At 41.5% G+C, this 12088-nt stretch overlaps 1 protein-coding gene across 1 annotated transcript in view; it reads right to left on the bottom strand.

Moving 5' to 3' along the window:
* Positions 1-2928: 2928 nt before the first annotated feature.
* Positions 2929-12088, bottom strand: part of LOC128656983 (gastrula zinc finger protein XlCGF66.1-like) — a 44331-nt gene continuing 35171 nt past the window's right edge. Inside the window, exon 6 of the mRNA XM_053711193.1 lies at positions 2929-3888. Within this exon, the coding sequence (XP_053567168.1) occupies positions 3764-3888 (125 nt within the window). The 3' untranslated portion in view covers positions 2929-3763. The remainder of the gene's footprint in view (positions 3889-12088) is intronic.

Raw genomic sequence — 12088 nt, 5'->3', positions numbered from 1 at the left:
CCCTTAGACACATTCCACACAAAAAACTCACTTGTGCTCTGTATCCCTCAGACACATCACACACATACACTCACCTGTGCCCTGGATCCCTCAGACACATCACACACATACACTCACCTGTGCCCTGTATCCCTCAGACACATCACACACATACACTCACCTGTGCCCTGGATCCCTCAGACACATCACACACATACACTCACCTGTGCCCTGGATCCCTCAGACACATCACACACGTACACTCACCTGTGCCCTGGATCCCTCAGACACATCACACACGTACACTCACTTGTGCCCTGTATCCCTCAGACACATCACACACGTACATTCACGTGTGCCCTGCATCCCTCAGACACATCACACACGTATACTCACCTGTGCCCTGCATCCCTCAGACACATCACACACGTACACTCACCTGTGCCCTGCATCCCTCAGACACATCACACGTACACTCACCTGTGCCCTGTATCCCTCAGGCACATCACACACATACACTCACCTGTGCCCTGTATCCCTCAGGCACATCACACACGTACACTCACCTGTGCCCTGTATCCCTCAGGCACATCACACACGTACACTCACCTGTGCCCTGTATCCCTCAGACACATCACACATGTACACTCACCTGTGCCCTGTATCCCTCAGACACATCACACATGTACACTCACCTGTGCCCTGTATCTCTCAGACACATCACACACGTACACTCACCTGTGCCCTGTATCCCTCAGACACATCACACATGTACACTCACCTGTGCCCTGTATCCCTCAGACACATCACACATGTACACTCACCTATGCCCTCTATCCCTCAGACACATCACACATGTACACTCACCTGTACCCTGTATCCCTCAGACCCATCGCACATGCACACTCACATGTACCCTGCTCAGACACATCACACAAGTACACTCACCTGTGCCCTGTATCCCTCAGGCACATCACACATGTACACTCACCTGTGCCCTGTATCCCTAAGACACATCACACATGTACACTCACCTGTACCCTGCATCCCTCAGACACATCACACACGTACACTCACCTGTGCCCTGTATCCCTCAGACACATCACACATGTACACTCACCTGTACCCTGTATCCCTCAGACACATCACACACGTGCACTCACCTGTGCCCTGTATCTCTCAGACACATCACACACATACACTCACCTGTACCCTCTATCCCTCAGACACATTACACATGTACACTCACCTGTACCCTGTATCCCTCAAACACATCACACATGTACACTCACCTGTACCCTGTATCCCTTAGACACATCACAAACGTAAGTCACCTGTGCCCTGTATCCCTCAGACACATCACACACATACACTCACCTGTACCCTGCATCCCTCAGGCACATCACACATGTACATTCCACCTGTACCCTGCATACCTCAGACACATAACACAAGTACACTCACCTGTGTCCTGTATCCCTCAGACACATCACACACGTACACTCACCTGTGCCCTGTATCCCTCAGACACATCACACACATACACTCACCTGTGCCCTGTATCCCTCAGGCACATCACACATGCACACTCACCTGTGCCCTGAATCCCTCAGACACATCACACATATACACTCACCTGTACCCTCTATCCCTCAGACACATCACACATGTACACTCACCTGTACCCTGTATCCCTCAAACACATCACACACGTACACTCACCTGTACCCTGTATCCCTCAGACCCATCACACACGTACACTCACCTGTACCCTGTATCCCTCAGACCCATCACACATATACACTCACCTGTACCCTCTATCCCTCAGACACATCACACATGTACACTCACCTGTACCCTGTATCCCTCAAACACATCACACACGTACACTCACCTGTACCCTGTATCCCTCAGACCCATCACACATGTACACTCACCTGTATCCTGCATACCTCAGACACATCACACAAGTACACTCACCTGTGTCCTGTATCCCTCAGACACATCACACACGTACAACTCACCTGTGCCCTGTATCCCTCAGACTCATAATACACATACACTCACCTGTGCCCTGCATCCCTGCGACACATCACACATGTACACTCACCTGTGTCCTGTATCCCTCAGACGCATCACACATGTACACTCACCTGTGCCCTGCATCCCTCAGACACATCACACATGTACACTCACCTGTGCTCTGTATCCGTCAGACACATCACACACGTACACTCACCTGTGCCCTGTATCCCTCAGACACATCACACATGTACACTCACCTGTGCCCTGTATCCCTCAGACACATCACACACATGTACACTCACCTGTACCCTGCATCCCTCAGACACATCACACATGTACACTCACCTGTGCCTTGTATCCCTCAGACACATCACACATATACACTCACCTGTGTCCTATATCCCTCAGGCACATCACACATGTACACTCACCTGTGCCCTGTATCCCTCAGACACATCACACACGTACACTCATCTGTGCCCTGCATCCCTACGACACATCACACATGTACACTTACCTGTGCCCTGTATCCCTCAGACACATCACACACGTACACTCACCTGTGCCCTGCATCCCTACGACACATCACACATGTACACTTACCTGTGCCCTGTATCCCTCAGACACATCACATACGTACACTCACCTGTGCCCTATATCCCTCAGACACATCACACATGTACACTCACCTGTGCCCTGTATCCCTCAGACACATCACACACGTACACTCACCTGTGCCCTGTATCCCTCAGACACATCACACATGTATACTCACCTGTGCCCTGTATCCCTCAGACACATCACACATGTACACTCACCTGTGCCCTGTATCCCTCAGACACATCACACACGTACACTCACCTGTGCCCTGTATCCCTCAGACACATCACACACATACACTCACCTGTACCCTGTATCCCTGCGACACATCACACACGTACACTCACCTGTGCCCTGCATCCCTGCGACACATCACACATGTACACTCACCTGTGCCCTGTATCCCTCAGACACATCACACACGTACACTCACCTATACCCTGTATCCCTCAGACACATCACACACTTACACTCACCTGTGCCCTGCATCCCTGCAACACATTACACATGTACACTCAACTGTGCCCTGTATCCCTCAGATGCATCACACATGTACACTCACCTGTGCCCTGTATCCCTCAGACACATCACACATGTACACTCACCTGTGCCCTGTATCCCTCAGTCACATCACACACGTACACTCACCTGTGCCCTGTATCCCTCAGTCACATCACACACGTACACTCACCTGTGCCCTGTATCCCTCAGTCACATCACACATGTACACTCCCCTGTGCCCTGTATCCCTCAGACACATCACACACGTACACTCACCTGTGCCCTGCATTCCTCAGACACATCACACATGTACACTCACCTGTGCCCTGCATCCCTCAGACACATCACACACGTACACTCACCCGTGTCCTGTATCCTTTAGACATATCACATATGTACACTCACCTGTACCCTGTATCACTCAGACACATCACACATGTACACTCACCTGTGCCCTGCATCCCTCAGACACATCAAAAACATACACTTACCTGTGTTCTGCATCCCTTAGACACGTTCCACCCAGAAAACTCACTTGTGCTCTGCATCCCTCAGACTCATCACAGACGTACACTTACCTGTGTTCTGCATCCCTCAGACACATCATATGTACACTTACCTGTGTTCTGCATCCCTTAGACACGTTCCACAAGAATACTCACTTGTGCTCTGTTTCCCTCAAACATGGCACAAACGCAAATTCACTTGTACTAATATTTTCACATATTTCCTGCTCTGGAGGAGCTTCAAGCACATTTCTTAGCCACTGATCTTCTCTTTCTTCTGTGTATGAAATCTTAGCATAACTTTCACTTAAAGAAAAATATCACTATTTCCAGATTCTATGTTCTATTTTAACATCATAATTCATAAAATAATTGTGTTATAAATGTCCCATTTGTGCACTGAGATATTCAGAATGCCATTTTTAAAAATAAGATTAAAATAAAATTTGAAAAATAGTGTAATTTAAATGAAAGAAACCTGAGCCTGCATTCCATGCAATGACATCAGAACAACAGTAAATACAACTTGTGTCATGTAGTAAAGCAAATTAGCTGGGAATCATTTACTTTACTAGCTGCAAATACACTTCACATGGGAAAATCTGAATGCGTAAAATGGGGGTGTATTACTGGGTATTGTAGGGTTTTCAAAATAAAATCCATTCCATTGTTCATAAAACATCATTATAATTACACTTTACACATTAATTTGCGTCACACTAACATAACATCACTAGTATTTCAATAGCCCCTATACCTTACATGGTGACACTACAGCACTAGTTTTCCATCAGCCCCTATACCTGTCATGGTGACAATACAGCACTAGTTTTCCATCAGCCCCTATACCTGTCATGGTGATAATACAGCATTAGTATTGCAACAGCCCCTATACCTGACATGGTAACAGTACACTACAGCCCCTATACCTGCTATGTGGCCAGACACTACTCAAGACAACAGTAGGATGTTGTCTTTATAAGCTACACATATATTTGTCATAACTTGCTAATGAGCTTTAATATTTAGAATCAGCTGAACAACTTCATCCTGAAGCAACATGATGTAATGTCTTCCTGAGGTGCTGCATAACTCACTACAACGATGCTGGACGTATAAATTATTTTATATATAGCGGATGTAAGGTCATTCTTTGTCCTGCTGATTTCTATACAGACCCCAATAGCTATAGACATTCATGTAGCTGCTTGCAAGGTTCTAAATATAAAATAGAAATATTAAGGAATAGATTCCGAGCGCATCGGTAATTATCGCTCACGTTTGCGCGCTAACTGCGCTAGAAGTTATTTGTTTGCATCGGATACCGCTTATATTTAAATTTGAAAGTAAAAAGTTTTTGCTCGTGCGATAACCCGGCGAATGTAAAAAGCAGAACTTCAAATATTGCAATCACGTTAACATTCTCCCATAGACCCAATCGCATTTAATCATGTGCGCTAACCCAACATGAAATATTAATAAATCAAATTCCAATGTTCTTCACATAGCAGAATATGTTCTATATATTCATAAATACATATATATATATATATATATATATATATATATATATATATATACGCACAAAAAGTAAATCCAATCAGGCACTCCCCGGTCATAAAAAAATCTCTTTTAATAGTGACGTTTCGGGGTGGTCCCCCTTCCTCCGACTCAAAAATTACAAAAAACACAAAAGTGTTACTTACCCCCTAAAATACCCCACTATCAGTGATAGCATTGTCCGTCAATGACAACGGTCGGCGTCTACAGATTATAACTGCGCATGCGCACCGGACTCCTACGGAGTCATCAAGAGGACCTAAATAAAAATGCAAACCAGAAAATCTGAGCTTAATGGGAATAAATGTCACGGGCATTGCTATCATTTGTCATATTACTCGGCACTATCTATATTAAACTCTTCATACCATAACATCTACATAATTATGTTAATATCATATTTTGCACAGATATACATATAATCAGTTATGTCAACAACGCTAAACTAAAATAAGATTCATTTTAAATTTAGACACTGACCTGGCGCACCAGCCTCTTTCGTTGAGGTGGGGGGACATGATCTATGATCATGTATCTGAGATCAGAGACTGAATTTTTTGCCAACAGAAAGTGCTTGGCTACAGGTTGGTCTGCACTACCTGAGTCTATTGCAGTTCTTATAGCACATCTGTGATTCGCCATCCTTGTCCTCAGGTCATCATTAGTCTTTCCAACGTAATACTTCCCACAGATGTACTGTAGTAAATACACCATGAACTTTGTTGTACACATTACTCTATACCTTATTTTATATTTCTGGTACACCCAAATGAAAAAATATTGTCTCTGTGAAAGCCCGTTGTACAACCCCTGCATTTGAAGCAACCTAGTTTAGGACAACCCAACCACATTCTAAGTATATAGCTGTGCTTAAAATAAGGCCTCATAAGAAAGTCTTTTAAGGAATTCCCACTCTTATAGCCAATTCTAGGATGTACATACTCCCTCAATGGTACGGTGGAGCTGTCACTGCTCACAATTGACCAGTTGTTCTTTAGAATACCAGACATGGCGCATTTATGCGGTGTAAATTTGGTCACACATGTTAACCATTTCTCATCCTGTGTTTTTATAGGTTGCTTTATCAATGCTTCCTTTTGTGTCAGTGTTTGCAGTTCCTTACTGATTACACATAGGCAAGCCTCATAGTATCCCCTTTTCTTGAATGTATCCTGCATCAACTGTATTTGTTAATTTCTCTTCCCCATTGTAGAGTTATTTCTGATGACCATTGTTATTTGGGACTTGGGCAATGCTTTTTTTTTAGTGCTTGCGGATGGCAACTGCCGGCTCGTTGGATTGAATTCCTATCTGTCTCTTTTTCATATAACGTTGTCAAAATCTTGCCATCCTCTTCATATATCCTAAGATCAAAAAAATGAATCGACTTGGTCGAGCGCTGCATCTTAAACATCAAGTTGGTTCTTTGTTCATTTAGCTGTCCAAACCAGTTATCAAGTTCATCCTGTGTCCCAGTCCATCAATGCAATGTTTGAACATCATGATATGCTTATTCGCAAAAAAAGATGAATTATACTATTCAAACTAATATGGAGCCATATTCGAGCCATATTCAAGCCCATTGCTGTTTCCGAGGTCTGTAGGTAGAACTTTTGTTCAAACTTAAAATAATTCAGAGTTAGGCAGTATTCAAGATTCAAGTTGGAGTAGAACTTCAGTTGGCGGTCCCACAAATGGGTATCTATTTAGATAATTACGTACCACTCGTAACCCTCTTCATGCGGGATCACAGTATATAAACTGGTGACATCAAGAGTCACCAGTACATCTTCATCTTATCCTGCAAAATTTACATCATTGAACAACTTTATCACTTCCATAGAGTCCAACAGAAATGAGGGAATGATTCTTACCAGCGGTTGCAACATACTATCCAAATATGTGACTCAGGGTTGCAGTATCGTTCCTCTAGCTGATATAATTGGTTGTTCATGTGGATGCACAGGGTTTTTGTCTATTTTAGGGAGTGTGTATATTATAGGCGTTACTGGATTTACCACTGTCAGATATGCATTCAATGATTTATTGATCAAGCCCTGTCCTTCCAGTGTCACCAAATATTCATCCACTTTCTGTTTGAACACTACTCCCGGATCTGTTGTAAGTTTTCTATATGTTGATTCATCTCCCAGTTGTCCAAGGATGTCTTGCTTGTAATCCCTATAGTTCATTACAATCAGTGCTCCACCTTTATCAGCCTCCCTTACCACAATATCTGGCTTGTTTCTTAGTGTATTGAATGCTTTCCATTCCAACCTTGTCATATTCTTCCTTACTGTTGGTTTATGCTGTTTTGTCAATTCTAATGTCTGCTATGTGACCATTCTGGAGAATGTTTGATGCTTGCATTAGTACTTTTTGGATCGAAGTTACTTTTTCCCCTGAAATTTTCAATCTCATGTTTCTCATTCCTGAAGTGTTCTTTCAGCCTCGAAGTTCTTTGGAACCTGTATAGGTCCACTTGGAGGTCAAATTCATCTGTTATTTTCGAGGATACAAAAGACAAACCTTTATTAAGTACTCGTCTCTCATCATCAGTCAGTTGGTAGTCACTCAAGTTCACAATGTTATCCATTAATAGTGTCTCCTCCACGGACCTTAAGTGACAACTCTCTTTCCATTGAGGGAGTATGTACATCCTAGAATTGGATATAAGAGTGGGAATTCCTTAAGAGACTTTCTTATGAGGCCTTATTTTAAGCACAGCTATATACCTAGAACGTGGTTGGGTAGTCCTAGGTTGCTTCAAATGCAGTGGTTGTACAACGTGGAACGGGCTTTCACAGAGACAATATTTTGTACACACATGGAAAAAACAGAAATATAAAATAAGGTATAGAGTAATGTGTACAAAGTTCATAGTGCATTTACTACATTGCAACTATGGGAAGTATTACGTTGGAAAGACTAATGATGACCTGAGGACAAGGATGGCGAATCACAGGTGTGTTATAAGAACTGCCACAGACTCAGGTAGTGCAGACCAACCTGTAGCCAAGCACTTTCTGTTGGCGAAACATTCAGTCTCTGATCTCAGATACATGATCATATATCATGCCCCCCCCCCCCCACTGGATAGAGGGGGCAATAGAGCGAAGATATTGATACAGCATCAAGATGGTTTTACACTCTATAGATTTTAATACATAAAGGGTTAAAACACATACCTGGACTTTCAATGCTTCTGTGATATTTTAGAGAAACACATATATACTTAATAATTGATGAGAATACTTGTCAGTTTGCTATTGAAGTATGATATAGGTTTATATGAGTAAATAATGTATGCTATTTAGGGGTTTGTCTATACCAGGTAGAAATTATTTCAGAGATGTTAGTTCTTGATAAATGTAGCCTTAGAAATTTGATAAGCTGAGTCATATAGATCAGATTTATAGTGTATGTTTATATAATAATTGATTGTATAATATATGATTTTCCAGTCAGATTGAGCAATATAAACATAGATTGTTTTATCTTTGTGATCTAGCTACTATTCCTAATAGTAAGCTAGATTATCACCTCAACGAAAGAGGCTGGTGCGCCAGTCAGTGTCTAAATTTAAAATGAATCTTATTTTAGTTTCGTGTAGTTGACATAACTGATTATATGTAAATCTGTGCAGAATATAAGATTAACAGAATTATGTGTTGAAGTACATCAGTAGATGTTATAGTATGAAGGTTTAATATAGTGCCGAGTAATATGATAAATGATAGCAATGCCCATGACATGTATTCTCATTAAGCTCTAAATTACTCGCTTGCATTTTTATTTAGGCCCTGTTGATGACTCTGTAGGAATCCGGTGCGCATGTGCAGTTTCAATCTGTAGACGCCAACGATTGTCATTGACGGACCATGCTGTCACTGATGGTGGGGTATTTTAGGGGGTAAGTAACACTTTTGTGTTTGTTGTAATTCTTGAGTCTGAGGAAGGGGGACCACCCCGAAACGTCACTATTAAAAAAGATTTAATGACTGGAGAGTGCCTGATTGGATTTACTTTGTGCATAATTTGTTTGGAGTGCACTCCGACAGTTGATATACTTGGGCTATTTGGAGTGCTGAATCCAGTGGAGGACTATATATATATATATATATATATATATATATATATATATATATATATATATACTGTATATAAATATTAATGGAATGTGAAATATTTACAGTAAATACAGTGGGGCAAAAAAGTATTTAGTCAGCCACCAATTGTTCAAGTTCTCCCACTTAAGAAGATGAGAGAGGCCTGTAATTTTCATCATAGGTATACCTCAACTATGAGAAACAAAATGTGGAAACAAATCCAGACAATCACATTGTCTGATTTGGAAAGAACTTATTTGCAAATTACGGTGGAAAATAAGTATTTGGTCAATATCAAAAGTTCATCTCAGTACTTTGTTATATATCCTTTGTTGGCAATGACAGAGGTCAAACGTTTTCTGTAAGTCTTCACAATGTTGTCACACACTGTTGCTGGTATGTTGGCCCATTCCTGCATGCAGATCTCCTCTAGAGCAGTGATGTTTTGGGGCTGTCTCGGGGCAACACAGACTTTCAACTCCCTCCAAAGGTTTTCTATGGGGTTGAGACCTGGAGACTGGCTAGGCCACTCCAGGACCTTGAAATGCTTCTTACGAAGCCACTCCTTCGTTGCCCGGGCAGTGTGTTTGGGATCATTGTCATGCTGAAAGACCCAGTCACGTTTCACCTTCAATGCCCATGCTGATAGAAGGAGGTTTGCACTCAAAATCTCACGATACATGGCCCCATTCATTCTTTCATGTACACGGATCAGTCGTCCTGTTCCCTTTTACAGAGAAACAGCCCCAAAGCATGATGTTGCCACCCCTATGCTTCACAGTAGGTATGGTGTTCTTTGGTTGCAACTCAGCATTCTCTCTCCTCCAAGCACGATGAGTTATGTTTCTACCAAACAGTTCTACTTTGGTTTCATCTGACCATATGACATTCTCCCAATCCGCTTCTGGATCATCCAAATGCTCTCTAGCATACTTCAGACGGGCCCGGACATGTACTGGCTTAAGCAGGGGGACACGTCTGGCACTGCAGGATCTGAGTCCCTGGCGGCGTAGTGTGTTACTGATGGTAGCCTTTGTTACGTTGGTCCCAGCTCTCTGCAGGTCATTCATTAGGTCCCCCTGTGTGGTTCTGGGATGTTTGCTCACCGTTCTTGTGATCATTTTGACCCCACGGTGTGAGATCTTGCATGGAGCCCCAGATCGAGGGAGATTATCAGTGTCTTCCATTTTCTAATTATTGCTCCCACAGTTGATTTCTTCACACCAAGCTGCTTGCCTATTGAAGATTCAGTCTTCCCAGCCTGGTGCAGGTCTACAATTTTGTTTCTGGTGTCCTTCAACAGCTCTTTGGTCTTCACCATAGTGGAGTTTGGAGTGTGACTGTTTGAGGTTGTGGACAGGTGTCTTTTATACTGATAACAAGTTCAAACAGGTGCCATTAATACAGGTAATGAGCGGAGGACAGACGAGCCTCTTAAAGAAGAAGATACAGGTCTGTGAGAGCCAGAAATCTTGCTTGTTTGTAGGTGACCAAATACTTATTTTCCACCATAATATGCAAATAAATTCTTTCCAAATCAGACAATGTGATTGTCTGGATTTGTTTCCACATTTTGTCTCTCATAGTTGAGGTATACGTAAGATGAAATTACAGGCCTCCCTCATCTTCTTAAGTGGGAGAACTTGCACAATTGGTGGCTGACTAAATACTTTTTTGCCCCACTGTACATAGTTAAACACTTTATTGCATTAATATGATTTTACATGTTTTCAGCTACTGAACTGCAAAAGGCTCCAATGCACTATGTCTAGATATGTATACATATGTATTTTTGTGTTTATGCATCACATATATATAGAAATATATTTAATAATAAAAAGTACATTATTTTCTATCTGAAGAACATAGGATTGTAAAATATGTGTTTTGCGTTTCTCAATTTAGATCTTAATGCATTCGGGTTAGCGCACATGAGAACTTAGGATTCTTAAGACCCGGTATTGAAATATTATATATAACAGATTAATATAAAGTAATATAAATGATTAAAAATGAATGAACATACTGTAAAATTAATTCATCGAATATATCTATATATTTTACAGTATGTTTATTAATTTTTAATACTTTATATTCATTTTTAATAATATTTTATATGTAATATTTCATTAACGAGCCCTAAGAATCCCCTGGATATAGTGTGCCTGCTGAGAATCCTGTGTCTACTATACCAGTGACAGCCTTTCTCAAACCAGCTGTGCTATCCCGTGATAGTCTCACCAACAGTACCCGCTGGGTATGCTGTGCCTGCTGAGAAATCTGTGTCTGCTTTCTTCTTAACAGCTGTGCCTGCTGTACCTACCAGTTATTCTGTGACAACCTCACCCTTTACTGTTCAATTTAAGCACCAGTGTCTATTAACTTAGTTACTGCTAACTACTTAAAATATTCTGAACCTTGTTTTGGACTTTAGCGATTTGCATAAGGCCTACTATATTCAAACTTGCTGTTTCTGTGATCTTTAATTTGTGAACTACCGACTGTTATTTTGCTAATCAATCAGTAAAGCTTTCAAAAAGACTTTAATTGTTCTGTGTAACTGTTCCTGCATTCTGAGTTGTGTACTTTTTTATTACTATATATATATTTTTCTATATCTTATACATAAATGCACACATCTATACATACATATACAACTTTAGACATGTACAGTACTGTGCAAAATTCTTAGGCCACCACCAGCTTTGTTGTTTTAGCAAAGTTTTAATGACCATCCATATTTATTTTTGGGTCTCTTTATTAAGATACAAACTATGAACTAGGAAATATGTAAACAAAATATAAAAA

The sequence above is a fragment of the Bombina bombina genome, chromosome 4 (genome assembly GCF_027579735.1).
Source record: "Bombina bombina isolate aBomBom1 chromosome 4, aBomBom1.pri, whole genome shotgun sequence".
Taxonomy (NCBI): Eukaryota; Metazoa; Chordata; class Amphibia; order Anura; family Bombinatoridae; genus Bombina; species Bombina bombina.
This window is presented reverse-complemented; position numbering and strand designations above follow the sequence as displayed.